This window comes from Natator depressus, chromosome 10, assembly GCF_965152275.1.
Source record: "Natator depressus isolate rNatDep1 chromosome 10, rNatDep2.hap1, whole genome shotgun sequence".
Taxonomy (NCBI): Eukaryota; Metazoa; Chordata; order Testudines; family Cheloniidae; genus Natator; species Natator depressus.
Genome location: NC_134243.1, coordinates 70,419,471 through 70,437,849, shown reverse-complemented (window position 1 = coordinate 70,437,849; position 18,379 = coordinate 70,419,471). Strand labels below are relative to the sequence as shown.

The 18,379-nt window shown below is 43.0% G+C and overlaps 1 protein-coding gene across 1 annotated transcript in view; it reads left to right on the top strand.

Annotated features, from left to right (window-relative positions):
• AGBL1 (AGBL carboxypeptidase 1) overlaps positions 1–18,379 on the top strand; it is a 380,933-nt gene that overhangs the window by 210,373 nt on the left and 152,181 nt on the right. The window contains exons 20-21 of the mRNA XM_074966495.1: positions 7,986–8,117; positions 12,508–12,684. Coding sequence (XP_074822596.1) covers positions 7,986–8,117; positions 12,508–12,684 — 309 coding nt within the window. The remainder of the gene's footprint in view (positions 1–7,985; positions 8,118–12,507; positions 12,685–18,379) is intronic.

Here is an 18,379-nt window from a genome sequence, read left to right as displayed (position 1 = left end):
GGCATCCAAGCTGGGCATGAATTTACTACAGTGTTTTGTATTTTAAGTGATTAGAACCTTCAAACCCAAAGGATCTCAAAGCACTTTAGAACCTATATACACACAAGTCCCACTGGAATGCAACCCCTTCTCAGTAGGAGATTGGCAAACAGATGGAAGAACAAATCTGTAACAAGGAAGCCAAGGCAAATGCCATCTCTAAGGAAAAGTCCCTCTGGATTTTAATGTCCATGCAGTGGGGATAGGACGTTGGCATTTAAGTCTCATGTGAATGACCCCTTAATAATTTGATTTAGGATTGAATCAACCCCAGAGGGGGTTCAACCAAAAAATCTAGGTATTGAATACCTGGGGCTCACACTACTAAACCAGCCCCTTCAGCTATACAGTTATCACAAGGTCTGATGGGCTCCCACTAGGACAGGGCCCTGACTCCTCACGTTAGCCTCCAAGAGCCCTTAGGCTCATACACTCACTATGTGTTGTTTCAGAGGAAGGATGGTTTTATGGCTAAAGCAGCAGACTAGCACTCAAGTTCAGTTCAGTTCCCATGTCTGCTACAAAATCAGTATGTGACCCTGACAAGCCATTTAGGGCCAGATTTTAAAAGTATATGTCATGCATCCGACGAAGTGGGCATTCACCCACGAAAGCTTATGCTTCAATACGTCTGTTAGTCTATAAGGTGCCACAGGACTCTTTGCCGCTTTTAAAAATATATAAAAATATAATAACTCCTAGTGTTTTCAGTGGGAGTTAGGGCTTAAAGACCTTTAACAATCTGGCACTTAATCTCTCTGGGCCTTGGTTTTCCATCCATTAGATGGAGATAATGATATTTCCTTTCTCCTGCTCTGTGCCTGCATTGACTCTTTAGATGGTAAGCACCTCAGGGCAGGAACTGTCTCTTAGTATGTGTTTGCCCAATGTGGTTCTGGTCTCAGCTGGGACCTAGAAATAATACATAAGAACATAAGAATGGCCATAGTGGGTCAGACCAAAGGTCCGTCGAGCCCAGTATCCTGTCCTCTGACAGTGGCCAATGGCAGGTGCCCCAAAGGGAATGAACAGACAGGTTCATCAGGTGATCCATGCCCTGTCACCCAATCCCAGCTTCTGGCAAACAGAGGCTAGGGATACCATTCCTGCCCACCCTGGCTAATAGCCATTGATGGACCTATTTCCATGAATCTGTCTAGCTCCCTTTTGAACCCCATTATTGTATTGGCCTTCACAACACCCTCTGGCAAGGAGTTCCAGAGGTTGACAGTGCATTGTGTGAAAAAATACTTTCTTGTGTTTGTTTTAAACCTGCTACCTATTAATTTCATTTGGTGGCCCCTTGTTCTTGTATTATGAGAAGGAGTAAAAAAACACTTCCTTATTTACTTTCTCTGTACCACTCATGATTTTATAGACCTCTATCATATCCCCCCTTAGTTGCCTCTTTTCCAAGCTGAAAAGTCCCAGTCTTATTAATCTCTCCTCATACAGAAGCCATTCTATACCCCTAATCATTTTTGTTGCCCTTTTCTGAACCTTTTCCAATGCTAATATATCTTTTTTGAGATGGGGTGACATATGGCACTGGAGTCTGAGCAGTAAACAGCACACTGGCATCGCAGCATCATTGTCTCAACATGCCCTGTGCAAGGCCTCACACTGCCGTGAAGGAGCTCAGCTACAGAGCTACTCAACATTTTTCAAATATATAAATAAAAAATAGTCTTTTTGTGAAAATGGTTTTGATTTTCTGTTGTTGTTTGCAGTGTCAGTGTAGCCATGTTGGTCCCAGGATAGAGGAGAGAGAAGGTAGGTTAGGTAATATCTTTTATTGGACCAACTTCTATTGGTGCAAGGGACAAGCTTTTGAAATTCACAGAGCATTTTTTCAGGTCTGGGGACAGTAACCAGAGTGTCTGAGCTAAAAAGAAGTTGGGACAGATTGGATGAAAAATTTTTACAAAGCAGTCACTCTATATTTGACTGCGCAGTCCTTCTCCTCTAAGGAAACCTGCACACCTTCAAAAGATGAGTTTGGGAGCGTAATAATGCAACACACTAACCCATGGACTAAAGAGAAACACTGGTTTTATGGCTCATTACAACAATTTGTGATACACTCTGCTGCCTGGAAACCCTCAGTAGCCCACTTTATTTTAAGTACTCTCCTACAGCATATCTGAACCCCTTATGCCTAACAATCTGTCCCAACTTGTATTTAGCTCAGACACTCTGGTTACCTTCCCCAGACCTGAAGAAATGCTCTGTGCATTCAAAAGCTTGTCCCTTCCCCCAACAGAAGTGAGTTCAATAAAAGCTATTACCTCACCCACCTTATCTCTCTTTAATTTTCTCAATATTTTTCATTTTTTGACACAATTGCTTATTTAACATTTTTGGTTTTAATTTTCCTTAATTTTGTTTTAAACATTGACAATTTTCATTGGTCTTCTAATCTCAAGGCAGGGGGATTTCAACATCAAAACCAAAATTTGGGAGATAGAAAAAAATTCACTTTTGAAAATGCTGATCTTTGAAAATATTTACAAAAAAATTATTAAAAAAAAAAATCCTGTGGAAAATTTTGAAGAACAACAAAGAATCGGCCCCTTTTGAAAAAAGCCATTTGTGTAACTGTTGTGAAACTTGGTTTCTGTGTTCTGACCAGCTGTCCTGTGCTGTCAGCTGACTCTCCCTATGAGTCTACTGCCAGAGACCTGAATGGGAGAGTGCCCAGGGTGGGTGTGCTGGGATGAAGGTGGGGCCATGAGAAAGGGTCGGCGGGAGGCAGAGATACTGCAGTGCTTTGGCTCCCTTCTGAGCCCCAGAAAAAATTACGGATGAGTAAGACATAACTCTTCCCTCTCCCTCTAGCCCTGCTGCTTCATGGCTCCAACCACCAAATGTCCTAAAGCCACAATCTGAGCCTTTATCATTCTTTGAAGCCACTAGGCACTGCCTGAAATTGATTGAAATGCAGTATTGCCACCCCAAGTGCAATGAGTCTAGCCCCCGCAACCATGATAATATTTAGTGATTGTCTTTTTATTTGCCTTCAGGTGTCACATTTTCAAGATTTTCTCTGGGACCACGAGGGCTAGAAACTTTTATTTTTCTCTCTCTCTCTCTCTTTCTTTTTTTAATGAAAGCTGAGAGTCGCAGGGAATAAATTGACTCTGGCAGCCAGGGTTGTAATAAAAATACGGTGAGACTTGTGATAAAAGTGTGAGAGGTGGCAAAAGTGAGTATACTGCCAATTCTTACCTTGGACTTGGATAATTTCTTGAGGGGTGAGAAGGGTGCACGTCTTGGAGTCTGATTGTGCTGCATGAGTTATACTGTCCTGGCTAGAGAAGAGGCTGGTTGCCTCTTACTCCCATGGTCATTCTCTGTCCACTCTTAGATGCCTCAGTTAGAGCTCTGCTATCAGGCTACAGAGTACAGCACCTGGCTTCTATGTTGGCTGAACCATGAAGGAGACCCCTGTGATAGAAAAGGTAGGACTGTCAGGGGGTGATAGGGAAGTGTTGTAAAGTCACAGGAACCTGGGCGGAAAAAAATACCCATGGAAATCACACGATGAAGTGAGTTTAATCAAAATGAAAACAAGTTTTCAATGCCTTCTGTACAACTTTCAAATGGAACTGCCCATAAATAGCTACAGTGGTACTGACCCTGCTGCCGTTGGAAGCTAATGGAAACTAAAGGGGATAAGGCTCTGTGGGCAGTTCCTGCAGACAGTCCCACAGCAATCAGTGTAGATGATAGTCTTGCATTGATGCAGGTGGGCAGGAATGGATCACCTAGCAGGCCCATTTCAGTCCTACCAGTTAGGATTCATCTGTGGGATTCTCTAAACGCAGAATTATAGGGCTATCACCGCTCAGCAACGTTGTTGTCTGACTAGCTGAATATCCCTTAGTGCTTTCTAATATGTAAAATAATATTATAAGAAGATAATGTATGTGCCTTTTGCATGTTAGTAATATGTGAAATTGGCAGGTAATTGATATCCAATTGAGCTTGGAGTTCTGCCTCAAAATAGGATGGAAACTGTAAAATCCTCTTTGATATTCATAGGAATAAATTCCATGTAGTACCTGTGGTTAACCTAAACTATGGCTGGATGTTGCTGATAGCTTAGATGAAACACTAGCTGGAAAAGTGTCTCTCTGTTATTAAAGGAAGTAGTAAATGCAGCCATTTGGATGGGGCCATTTTAGGGTAATTGAAAACATCGCAGATGGAGTTACTTCACAGTGTATGGGTTACATATAGCTCTGCAAAATATGTGCGCAATCTGAGCGGGCTGCATGTCCAGGGTCTGTGCAAAACTGGGTTTGTTTAATTGGAAACGCTGCTGTTTGTGGATCGGCATCCTATTTCACAGCAGTTACAGTCCTCCCCTTGCCTTCATCATCTAGTGAGAATGGTGTAAATCATGCAGTGGACTCACTGCTGGGAAGCAAGCTGATCTCCATGTGTCAGGAATGCGAGCACAACACTCTGGGGACAGGCAAGCGTAGGTGCAAGCGGTGGAGTTCTGCAGGTGGCAGAATCAGGGAATGGACAGGACATGGGCGAGCTTTGGATAACAGACCACCCGTGTAAGTTGTTACTTGGGACGCTACATTTAATTAGCCAGATAATTAGGGGCCGGTTGAGGGCAGCTGGGTGTGGTTCATGCATATTTACATATTAACCCACCACTCCCAATGTGTGCAAGGCTGGGCTACTTTAAGGGGCTGTCAGAGGATAGCTGGCCCTTTGAAGGGGTTGGGGGCCTACCTCTGACAGGCTTCACAAGGGAGAATGGGGCAATTCCAGGTTCACCTGGGATTGGTTAACTCATTGAGTTCCTGAGAGGCAGTTAATTAGGGAGGGAAGCACCTGGCCAAGATAAAAGGAAGCTGCTCCTGGGGTGTCTAGCTAAGGGAACAGAGACTTCTGGGGGAGAGAATAGTTCCCAAGATGTAGGAAGAGAGGGTTCCTATGGTAAAGGCTTCTCATGGGGAAGCTGGTGAGGGGGTTCACCAGCAAAGGAAACCAAGGAAGAATGCTCCTGGGTAGGAGCATTTCCAGAAGTCAGGGACCATGAATGCTGAGTCTCAGAGAAACCTGGTTCCCAGGAAAGAATTCACCAAGCAACAGCGGAAGCCCTAGGAAAAAAAGGAATGATATGCTGTCCTGAGGAAGGATTGTCATGGTTCGGTCTCTGTGGGGACTTTGGCCCGAAAGGAGAGACCCTTCCCCAGCTAGTCACAATAAGTCCCTGGCTCCAGAGAAGTGTCCTGGCTCATGAAGTCCTCACTGGTAAGGGACCTTGGGCATAACTGAGGTTGACACAGTAAGGCTGACTCAGCCGCTTCTCCCTCTAGCTACGGAGAGATACAGACTCTTTGTGTGATGTTCTGCCTTTGGAGTTGAGTAAACTAGACCCCTGAAGGGATGCTGTTCAATATACAAGCCTCATTGGACTTATTAAAATCCTCACTCTCAGAAACTGAGGCAGAGATGGAATAGCAAGTGCTGTACCAGACTGCTAGGGGGAGGACCCCCATTCAGGGGCCTATGAGAATTAGGTCCCCAAGTCCTACTGAACTAGTCTCCTTTGAAAATCTCAGTCATACTGTGTATAAAAATTGTTCATGCTTTCTTTGTATCCTCATTGCCTGCCCTTTGTAGGCTGCATGTTGCCATAGGGCTCAATCCTGCGAGGCGCTGAATACTCTGGCCCTGATGCAGCAAAGCCCTTAAACATGTGAGTAGTTCCATGTCTCCCTATAGTTAGTACAATGGAGTTGAGTAATGGCTGGGTCCCCTGGACACCACCTTATGAGAAATAGTAACAAAGTCGTCTAGTGCTGGACGCTGGAAGGAGGAACAATGTTGGAGGTCTGGCTGAGGGTGACGTGGGTTCGATGGCCTGGTTGACATAGCAGGGACAGCTGCATAAAACTCTAATGGGGGATAAACATTAACATTTTGTCTTCGTTTGCCATATTGTTAAATCCTGGCTCCTCACTGGCTGAAAACATACCTGTGATGAGACATAACAGTAGGTGCACAGCTACTTCCACCCTGATAGTAGTGTGCTCGGGTGTTCCATGCATGATCTGCATTATAAACTGGGGAAATGCTTCTCTCACTTAATTCCCTGCTATTGCACCTGTGTGCACCAGGTGTCAGCAGTATTGCTATTTCATTATGGATCTGAGAATATGCTCCTAGATTGGCATGTCCAGGACATGCCAACTTTCTTAGGGCTTGTCTTCTCTGGGAACTTGCATTGGAAAAATCCACCCCCCTGCCCCTCAGACAGACATGGTTATGAAACAGAACCAACTAATTACAATAGTAATAATTCATTCCAGTAGAGCCAAGCAATCCTAATCAAGGATGGGGGTCCTATTAAGCTAGGTGCTGTACAGACATGTAACAAGACAGTCTGTGCCCCAGAGAGCTTACAATCTAGGTGTTAAACAGGAGCCAGCAATCGGATGAAACAAAGATGTTGGTGAGGGTTAGGTTACAGTAAAATAGTTTACCTGAAAATCAGAAGTTGCAGTTTGCTGCTTAACTAATCAGTGCCCGAGGTAGCAATCTGTAAGCTTTGTTGCAGAACTTGCTGTTAAGGAGAGATTGAAAGAGGATAAGGTGGTGAGTTTATGAAGTTTGATGTGGGGTTTTTCATGCATGGGAGGAAGTGCGGAGGTGGTGATGAGACAAGCAGACGTGGGCAATCGAAGCTGGACTGGCTGGCATAGCTGACAAACCTAGTGTGCAGATAATTGCATCCTGAATGGCTGCAGTTAAATTCAGTAAAACTTAATTGTCTTTAACGGGCCAAAGGTAAATAAATGATCAGGCAGATAAATATACTGGGTGAAATCTTGGACCTTTGAAGTCAATAGCAAAACATCACCCACTGTGATTGCACCCACTGCTTATTTCTTCCTCGATCTTCCTTCTTCTGTCTGTCTGCCTGTCTAGTCTGAAGTTTCTCTTTTAGTGGTATCTGGTTTGCTCCTCTTTGCTTTCCAATTGGCTTATCAAAAGTGAATAAAACTTTGCTGGTGCACTATCTTCTTCTGACCATTTTGCATGATGGCTTAAAAAGAACAATTGCTCTTCTTTTGAAATTCCTTTCCTTATTGGATTTCCAGTATTTCTGATGAAGACATGGAGAATATATATAACAGCAATGCATATCTCACTGAGCATCATGATTGATTCTCCAGGCCTGCGTCAATATTTACCTCGTAGGTCAATAAACCCTGATTTTCATTTGTAGAAGACTTGATATGTGCTTATAAAGACCATCTAAAATTCCACGGAAAGTGGGAATATGCTGAGCGCCTAGCTACCTGAAGACTGATGCTAAAGAGATTGATTGATTGATTAGACTATGTAAAATAGGTCACTTACTGTGCTTTGGTTTATAGGGATATGTACAATGTCCTAACAATAGGCAATAACTACTAGTGTAATAGCATGGTTGTATTTTTCTGCAAATTACATAGTAAAGACTTTGAACGTAAAGAAACCAAGATTAATTGCCTGGTAAGGTACAGGTTTTAGACCTCCAGAGGATAATGCTGAAGTTTAGAAGTAGAAGGAGTTTGACAAACTGCCCTTTGATTGCATCATAAGATGCACGTATGATCCTGAGCTGCCATGGAATCATTACAGTGATGGGACACAGTTCCTCGTGCTTCAAACAAAACAACATAACCTCCCTCTCGTCTCTGAACCTCCAGAATCAGGTGGACTGGCAGAGCCTAGGAAGGCTGATCACAATTGATCAACAGCATATGGTGTTCATTATGGGCATGCCCCATAGCCCGAGAGCCTCTGAGGAGCTCTGAAGAAAGGGTGGTTCTTTAGCAATTGGTCAACTCACTACTGTCACACATTGCCATTGGAAGGGCTAGAATCCTTCCTGTTTTATGGTCAGTGTTGTTCCTTTTTCTGATCTCCAGGTATTCTGCGACTATCACGGCCACTCCCAGAAGAAGAACGTGTTCCTCTATGGCTGCAGCATCAAGGAAACCTTGTGGCAGGCAGGCTGCACTGTCAACACAGCAGTTGTCACAGAAGATGTTGGCTACAGGGTGAGACTTTACATTACAGTACACACCTACTGTGCACTCGTGCACGCACACACAATTGATCTGTAAGATCATACTCAGAGTTGTTATGGTTTGCTGTCAAACTATATCTAGTGGGATCCCATGGGGTCTGGCCTATGTCTGGTTTGATTTAGTATTTTCATTAATGATTTGGATAATGGCATGGAGAGTATGCTTATGTAATTTGCAGATGACATCAAACTGGGAATGGTTGCTAGAAATTTTGGGGACAGGATTTTGAATTCAAAATGATGTTGGAAAATAGTCTGAAATCAACAAGGTGAAATTCAGTAAAGACAGGTGCAAAGTAAGAAGGAAAAATCAAATGCGTAGCTACAGAATGGGGAATAACTGGCTGAATAACTGGGGAGTAGTACTTCTGAAAAAGATCTGGGGGTTATAGTGGATCACAAATTGAATGAGTCAACTGTGCTGCAGTTGCAAAAAAGGCCAGTATCATTCTGGGGTGTATTAACAGGAATGTTGTATGTAAGACACAAGAGGGAATTGTCCTGCTCTATTCAGCACTGGTGAGGCCTCAGGTGGAGTACTGTGTCCAGTTCTGGGCATGACACTTCAAGAAAGATGCAGACAAATTGGAGAGTCCAGAGGAAAGCAACAAAAATGATAAATCTGATCTCTGAGGGAAGGTTAAAAAACCTGGGCATATTTAGTCTTGAAAAAAGACTGAGGGGAGACCTAAAAACAGTCTTCAAATATGTTAAGAGCTGTTATAAAGAGGATGGTGTTATATTGCTCTCCATGTCTACTGAAAGTAGGGCAAGAAATCATGTGTTTAATCTGCAGCAAGAGCGATTTAGGTTAGATATTAGGAAAATCTTTCTAACTATAAGGGTAGTTAAGGCCTGGAATAGGCTTCCAAGGGCGATTGTGGAATCTTCATCATTGGAGGTTTTTTCAGAACAGTTGGATAAACACCTGTCAGGGCTGGTCTAGGTGTCCTGGGTCTCACTTCAGTGCAGGGGGCTGCAAGAGGTGATAGCTTGAGGTCCCTTCCAGTTTTGCATTTCTATGATTAGGGATGGGCCCAATCTATGAAGTTTGGAGCTGGGTGTGAACTTCCCCAGAGTCCAGAGGAATGCATTCCTGGGAGGCTGGACCCATCTCTAAAATCTATATGCACTGAATATTAGCAGAAGTATCATCTTAATGAACATGCCCCCTAATCAATGGCCACAAACACTTGCCTACCTGGGCAGCTACCTTTTTGTGTGAGTAAACCACACACATGCATAACATCATTCATTTAACCCTTTATGTACCATATAATAACACTGGTAAAAGGCCACAGGTCATCTTGCCCTGTTGAATTCAATTGCTTTATTGTTAAAAGCACCATGTCAAAATAAAAATCAAGAGTCTGATTCACCCCTATGCTACTTCAGTTTTACCTCAGCATGGCTTCATTGAAACCATGGAGTTACACATGTGTCAAACTGGAGTAATGTAGCATTGGACTTGACCCTGTATTTTTAAATACTATAACAGGAATCAGCAACCTTTGGCACGTGGCCCGTCAGAGAAATCCGTTGGTGGGCTGGGATGGTTTGTTTACCTGCAGCGTCCACAGGTTCGGCCGATCGCAGCTCCCACTGGTAGCGGTTTGCTGTTCCAGGCCAATGGGGGCTGTGGGAAGTGGCGGCCAGCACATCCCTTGGCCTGCGCCGCTTCCCGCAGCCCCCATTGGCCTGGAACGGCGAACCGCAGCCAGTGGGAGCTGCAATCGGCTGAACCTGCGGACACTGCAGGTAAACAATCCGTCCCAGCCTGCCAGCGGATTTCCCTGACGGGCTGCGTGCCAAACGTTGCTGATCCCTGTACTATAATGTTTAGTGTAGAGAGCACCCCCATGAGTAGATGGTGTATAGCTTTATCTTAGTATTAAGTTGTTGTCTTGTGTGTTTTGTTGTTCTGACCTGAGGTTTTAACAGGATGTTCAGTCCTGCCTATGTGTGCTGGACTTGGTACTTGCAGTGTCCCAATAAATCTGATTCGGTAAGTGAATATTAAAATACAGTTCCCTTCAGTGTTTTTCCTGTGACAGGATTCTTAAAATAGAACCCATTGGAAACTCCTATTCTCTTTAACAGACCATTTGTTTCCCATTTATAGTCCATTCCTGTTAGAAAGTGAAACTAGACTAGATTATTTTTGCTCTGTGTTTAGTTAGCCTCGCTGTCTGGTTCTCAGGCACCAGCATCTGATGGCTGTTGGTTTGTAGTTTTTGACAGTTCAAGGGAATGAGTAATATTTAAAAATTCCCCGTTTTCAATGAAACTTTTTAAAAGTGTCTTGAAAATAATTCTGTTTGTATTAGGGAAGGAGAGTTGTCTAGTGGTTAAAATAGGAGACTGGTACACAGATCTGATGGGTTCTAGTCCCAGCTCTGCCAGATTTGTGTGACTTTGGGCAAGTCACTTCACCACTCTGTCTGTTTCTCCATCTGAGATGAAATTATCTCTAGTTATAGTTTTAAAAATTAATTTTTACAAAACCTAAATTGTAGTCCAAAACTGGTTTAAGAGGCATAGGCTAGTGAGATCTGGCATAGAAGAGGTTATAATGTTCTTGTATAGCTCTGCACTGTTGTATGACTTGTACCTCTCCAGGACAATCTGCAACTCCCTCCCTTCCTTTAGGAAACCACGTCTTCCTCATTTATCTTCAGGCATCATCCAAGGAGTATACTCTCCCAGAAGGAAAGTGCTCCAGAACTCCTTGCAAGATCTTCGTGAGCCAAATCTCCCTGTTTCACAAGTGGAGGAGAGAGAGCGCTCATAGTCAGCACCACTTTTGAAGCTGGGTTCTGTTTGGATTTCAGAAGCTTGAGAAGTCGGGGGAGAATCAACAGATATACAAACAGAATTCAAACATTTCCTGCAGGCATCCAGAGTGTGTCCGGAATCTGCAATTAATGAATCCGGAGCTAGCCTCCACTGCCATCCAAGAACGTGCTGCAGAGGCATTCTCCAGCCCACAGCTTGCATGTCTGTTCCCCAGATGATAGGTCTTCATAACTCCCTTAGATGGTACCATACAGGAAGTTATTCTGCTAAATCAGAGAGATTGGCATGTGGCTGCAGGATAAGGCATTGAGGTTTGGCTTTTCAAAGCAGAGTAAGTGAGTTAGGTGCCCAAATCCCATTAAAAGCCAGTGGGATTTGGATGCCTAATTCACTTAAGGCTTCACTGATGGGTGTGTCTACACAGCAAGCAGGATCCCATGGCAGCGAGTCTCAGAGCCTGGGTCTGTGAGCCTGAGTCGGTGGTGATGATTGGTGGTAGTTCTATGTACAGAATTAATGTTAATGAGGAGATCATCTAAACAGTTAGGCCAAAAGTTTGTGGTTTCTCTAAACATGTTTTAGAAAACCTAAGAAGTCTTTTTTTCCCCTGCCAGTTAAGCCAAATATTCCCCTACTCAGTGTTGTGAAACCAAGCCCAATAAGACTGAGCTATAATAGTTCAGAATCAGACAGTAAAACTGACTTCTAAACAAAGTGAAATGGACTGTTAAGATTTCACCACCCAAACTGAACAGAATGAAAAGTAAATGGTGGCATCAATGGAGAAGGTCCCCTTTGTAGGAATCTGGTCAATTCAACAGTTTAAGGTGGTGACAGTTATACAGGCAAAGAAAATGTGCCCTTTATTTTAATACTGTATGGGCCAAATATACACCTGGTGTAAATGGTGCTCATTTACATTAGCATAGAATTTGGCCCATAATTTTTAATTTGGTGGTCCAACACTCTTTTTATTTTGGGCCGGGAGAGTGGGTGAGGAAATGCACTTGGCTAGAATTGGGCCTTCGGATATGTGTACAGCTGCCATTAACGACAACGAACCCACTCCATGGATGTTTTTATGGCACATTGCCTCATGGGAGTTGTAGTTCAGGCCCCCATTTTCTCGTATGGACAGGGTTCCCTGAAGGATTATATTTCTCATGCTGCAACACACACTCCTCTAACCAAGCTGCGTGGTGCATCATGGGAGTTATGACTACAGGTGTATCATGGGAGATACAGCCAGCCAGGGAATCTGGTTCAGAGCGGGAGCCTGGCACATCAGGCTACCAGATGAAGTGTTTCAGGTCAGTTCAACAAACAAAAACTCAGCCTTTTGATTCACGAATGTCAAAATGTTTCATTTCAATCAAAAATCTGAAAATTCAGTATTTCAAGTCTTATTCCCCATTTGAGACAAAAACAAACAGTGAAATTTTGGAATTTCCCAGGGGATGGAAATTCTTGAATTTTGCTCAGATCTATTGGTGCTATGTAAATAATAACTACGTAACTCTATATCTAATTCATGTTCTTATTCTTGTTTGATTCTTTTTTTGCAGACCCTCCCAAAAATCCTGGATAAAGTGGCACCTGCATTTGTCATGAGCAGCTGTAGCTTCCTGGTGGAGAAGTCACGTGAATCAACAGCACGGGTAGTAGTGTGGCGGGAGATTGGTGTGTTGAGGAGCTACACAATGGAGAACACCTACTGTGGCTGCAGCCATGGGCTCTACAAGGTGAGTACCTATGTCTGGGAGCCCATTCCTATCCTCTCTTCTCTTATGGAGCTCACTTAGACTTGCAGTGCAGGGATGAGCAGTTGTGTAATGGTGGGGTGCTGTTTTCTTGCTCAGGAGCCTTTGCTTTCCTGAGCCCGTCAGTGGAATGAACTCTGAAACATTTCGCTATAATTTCTTGCCACTGCTCCTGAGAGTAGAATTGCCTCCAAGTTTGTACTATAATATTACCATCAGACCTCAGTCTGCTGCCTACAGTGATATGCTATTGTATCTCCTATTTTGCAGCCTCATTCAACAGTAAAGGAAACAAGGCCTCATTCTTCTCACTTACCCTAGTGTAAATCAGGACTTATTCCATGAAGGCTATGGAGTTATAGTGGTGTAAAACTGCTGTAAGTGGGCCTGGTTCTCCTCTCACACAATAAATGTTTCTTTCGTGTTCTGAACAAAGAGGGGTCTCCTTGTAATTTAACTAAACCTAATCTACTCTGTCCTACAGAAGCTATATTGGGGCAATCAGGAATTCTGGAGAGATGGATGCTGCCTCTCCTTATTAAACTTTGAACCTGATCTGAAGCTCCATTTACAGCAGTTGTAAGCCTGCATAACTCCACTGGCGGCATGAGACTGGTGTAATGGAGTTCTGAGTCCGGCGCTGTGGCACCAGTGGTTAGCATGATGTGATTAGAACGATTTGACATCTGTGCTATGTATTGTAATCTTATTGTTGGCAAGGGATTCCCACCAAACCAGTGGGAAATAAAGCCATCATATAAATCATGAGACATTCTCAACTATATTACGAATGACACCCACAGCTATGGAGGGGAATGTGTACTCCACTGCTTGCTCTGTTGCTTACACCCTGCAGGTGTAGCCTAAATAAAAGACCCTGTGACAGTGGGCTCTGTCAAGCCCTGTCCTTTTTAAGGGAAGCTGATGGGCTGATTGTTTTAGTTTACTCTGAGCCTCCCTAGCTCAGGGAACACCAACTGTTTCCCCTGCTGCCGTCTGTAATGACTCTTTGTACTTGCTGAAGAAACTCTCTGCATCCAAACAAAACATACAACCTTAGAGTATATTCCTAGAGTACAGACATCAGCATCCACTATCAAATAGCTGTCAGATGAAAGAGCATTCTGGGTAATATTATGCAAATGAGAACACCAGACACACACGGAGCCATTATTATTTAGCACTAGACACACTGTAATGAACTCATCCTGATCATGTCAGGCCCATGGGAATACCCAGGGCTTGGCCTTATAAAGATATTTCCTCTGGGCTACCTCTAAGAAAACTGCAGCTTGCTGCAGGTCTGGGAGGAAGTGGTGGGTTTGGGTCAGTCAGGGATGCTAGTCTCTCTGAATCTGTATTGCTCTAATATCGCGACGTGGGGCTCAAAGGAGTGCTATACCAGGGGGAGTAGTGTTACTGATTCAACAGGGACATTTTTCTTTCTAAGTCATTACTGACTGTCATCCCAAACAGCATGAAGGGGGTACTCATGTTGGAGGTGCTATGTGTTTTGAATGAGACACACACGCTCTGACCACTTGTGTCTGTTAAAAATCTTGTGGCATTTTTAACAAGAGTAAGGTTATTAACCCCAGTAATTATACTCTGCTGATCTGAGCTCTCCGTTCAGTGTCAACCGGTGGATTCTTCCTCTCCCAAAACAAATAGAGTTGCTAGGGCAGAATGGCTCCCATGTTTCAACCCATTTCTGTCGGAGCGGGTCAGTGTCCCTATATGCAGAAGTGTTAATAAAGCAATTAGGGGTCCTAAAGGTCCTTCAGGATAATTACTAATTAATTATTTGTAGTAATACATTGCAAATTACTCTCTGAGCAAAGGATCTCAAGGATTTTGCAAACCTTATACACTAATCACTTCGCCCTCCAGTGAAGTGTAGCCAGGAGGAACTCAGCAGCTGCTTTAACAGTACGTAAGAATATAGAAGTCCAGGGCAGGAAGTGAAGAAATAATTGCAGAGAGAATTTAAGGAAAGATAATATAATTACCCAGATTGGCCAGAGCAGCACAACTGATACCTCCTTCTCCTAGGAAAAGTGCTAATGGATTTTTAATAAGCACCAGAGAGCAGAATTTTCGTCCTACATTTTATCCAAAAAGACAGTGGATAGTTAGATACCAGGATGCCAAAACTCCTGTTGATTTCAGTGGGGCCAGGATTTCACCCAGATACCTCTAGCAATGCAGAGTGCCCTAGCACCATACTGGGGTATCAGACAGGATCATTATCCACTGAATCACTATGCATACCAGCTGTATGTGGTCCTTGACCCAACACTGCCTAGTTTTTGAGGTCTGATAAGATCACAACTTGAGGTGGTAGGACAGTAATGTGAAAAGCCCTGTATAAATGTTGTATTCAGTAATTAGCTTCAGTGCATTTCTGTTGTTTTCTCAATGTCTCTTCTCTATTTTGGAGGTCTTAAGGGATACACAGAAATACCCAGTGTTGCAGGACCTGGACTGTCTTTAACCATCCTTTGAAGTATATGAAATGCATCTCTACTTTTCCCTCTGTTTTTTTTTCCCTTGTCCTCACCCTCATCACTGAGCAGAACTGTAGGCAGCCAGCATGGGAATCAGAGTAATTTTACATGTGGGCGCCTGTTGCAAGAGAGGGAATCAAATCCACGTTTTTGTGACCCATAAGGAAGTCTATAAGCTATAAAGCGGGATAGAAATTTCCGTTCTGAACATATTGCAAATGATTTCTGTGTGTTGGAAAGCTCAGTCCCAGTTGGATCATGAGGTTATTATTCTAAGGTCATCTTTCCATTTTTTGTTTATCATTACCATTTATCCCAAAGACAGAGGACACTTAAATAAGCCCACAGGGGCATTTCTTCCTTCCATCACACGAATATAAATATTTGTGCAGTTTCTCAGGTTAAGGCAGCTTTAAAGTAGTTCCAATCATTTCTCCTCCAGGACACTAAGTGCTTGATTTGTTAGAATTGAAATGATGTATCATTTCTTACACTGAGATTTATTTTGGAGCTGCATAAATGATCATAAGCTATTACCTTCAAATAATTGATATCAACAGGAGATTTCCCCTTCTATTTAGGAATCTGAACCTAGGGTACTACTTGTTTTTGTTCTTTTGGATTTGGGTTCCTAGGAGAATATTCTCAACATGGTAAACCAAAGATTTCATTGCATAGTTCCATGTAGTACCCAAGTCCCACGCACCAAAGACTCTCATTAGAATCTGACAGTCCCAAAGCTCCTGGGTGTAGACTGAATAAATCATTTTTATAGGGCCACATTTTTCAAGAAGCCGCAATTTAGATACTAGTTATGGGGCTGCAATTTTGGACCCTCCAGCTCCCTTGTGTGAAAATGACACAATTTAGAGAGATACCTGATTTGCGGGTGTAATTTGTCAGTTAGATATCTTCATCCTGTGACCTCTGCTCCCAATTAACAGTATCTGCAGTTTTGCACCCACATTTGATTAAAATTAGAATCTGTTTTTTAAACCATATGACAGCAACCCCCTACAATTATATCCATAAACTCACCTGGACAAACAGGCCCTTTAATTTTTTTTTATGCTTTTACTTATATAGCCTCTTAATGCACCTTACAAACAGCAACTAAGTCTTCCAGCACCCCATTGTACCAAGAGGGAAACTGAGGCTCAGATGACTAAAGACACTTGCCTGTGGCCATATCAGTAAGTCCTGGCTGCCAGTCTCCCCATCTAACCAATAACCCATGCTTCCTTCCCCGTTGCAAACAATAAGGCAGCAAATTCTGCTCTCCTTGTTCATGTAACTAGTCCCTTTGCCCACTCTGACCACTAACTTAGTCTATGTAGTTACACAGAGTGCTACTAGGGAGTTGTTAAAGGATTGGGCAAGAACAAAAAAGCCCTCTACATGTCATTAAAAAAAGCTGCCCTAAGCTGCATGTCAATGGTAAGTGTGTCCTATGACATCAAAGTGGAGGAGGGACTGAATTAAAATAAAACCCAGTACTTCCTGGTAGTGAGTCCAGCCAGAGAGTTTTCAGGGAATGTTGCCTGGCTTGCATTAAAACTTACAACCCCCATTTTAGAAATGGTTCATTGTGTTAAAATTAAGAAAGGTGTTTGGCACGTGTGATATTCTAATAAGAATCAAGAGTGACCCCAACCTCATTTAAAAGTCGTTTGACTTCAAAAGGCTGGGAATATTAAAGATGGTTTATCTCTGTTGAATCGCCCTGTCTCTGTGATCCATGGAAATGCAATAAGCCAGTCGCCCTTAAGGAAGAGAAACATAAAACCAAAGAAACTATTGATCTTATCTGAGATTTTATTCAACCTAAGGAAGAAGAAGAAAAATCCAAACCCCAACTCTTTCTCATTTCATCTAGGTTGCCTGATGGAGTCTTATAGGAGCAGTGTCTCTATCAGAAAGTGTTGCTAAAAAAGGAGTAATGGATTTCAGTGGGGAATTCTCCCTCCCACTCCTACATGTTTAGAAACCCTATGGTTGAAAGAGAAAAACAATCAGAAAATTGAAGAAGCTCATAAGTTCATTGCCTCTGCGAAGGCTGAGTGTTTGGTGGACTAAACCAAACAGTCTCCCAGCCCACCACATGGGTTTTTATTGCAACAACCTCTCAGCTATTCAGTTTGTCGGGACCATCTTTTGTTTGTGTGAAAATGAATTCTGTGCGGCACCTTTTTAAGAAGTTTTACCCATTCTGACCATGAGTCCTGATCTAAGAGGAGTCAGGTAATTTAGTCTCCAGCGAGCTATCTTTTGATACTTCCACAAGTTTCTCATAGCTTCCATTTCCTGCCCCTGTATATAATACAACTTTGCCATGACCATACAGTAACAGGCTATTCAATACCATTCCATATAGTATCATATCACAATTTATTATACCATCCTATTCTGTTCCATGCCAAACCATACTGGAGACTATTTAGTACTGTATTGTACCATACAGTGTTAGTCAGTTCCATACCATGCTGTACATAAGACTGGAAGGGACTTCCTGGGTCACTGTCCAGTCCTCTGCTATTGCAGGCAATGCTCTTCTATAATCCTGTTCATAAATGTATTAAGCTCCATGTTAAAATTAATAAGGTGGTTGTTTGCCCCACTTCTATTGGAAAGCAGTCATAGAACCGTACTTTTCTAATGTTTGGAAACTTTCTTCTAATATCCAGCCTAAATTTACTCATGGTCAGTTTATACTCATTCATTCTTGAGCCAGCATTGTTCTTTAGCTTAAATAACTCTTCTCCATCCCTAATTTTCAGCCCTGTGGTGTATTTATAGAGAGCAACCATATCCCCCCAAACCCTTCATTTTGCTAGGCTAAACAAGCCAAGCTCTTAAGGTAAGTCTATCCTGCACGCTTCTTTCAGCAGCATGTAGAATATACTGCACCCCCCCCTCCGCATGGGTAGAAAAAGTGGTGTAGATTGTGAGGCACTGTTCAGGCAAGTAAAAAAACTCCTGAACCCTGTGTATATGTACCCTACAGGGCTCTCTACATGCCTGAGCGGGGCCTCCCCTTCTGCACTGCTATTTTTATCAGCATAGTGTCCCACTGCCTCCCGGCCCTGCTGGAGTCTTTCCCTGAGGTGGGGAAAGCTCTGGTAACTCCCCATCGCTGGCTGGCAGTTCTCAGCTGCAATGGGGAAAGGCTC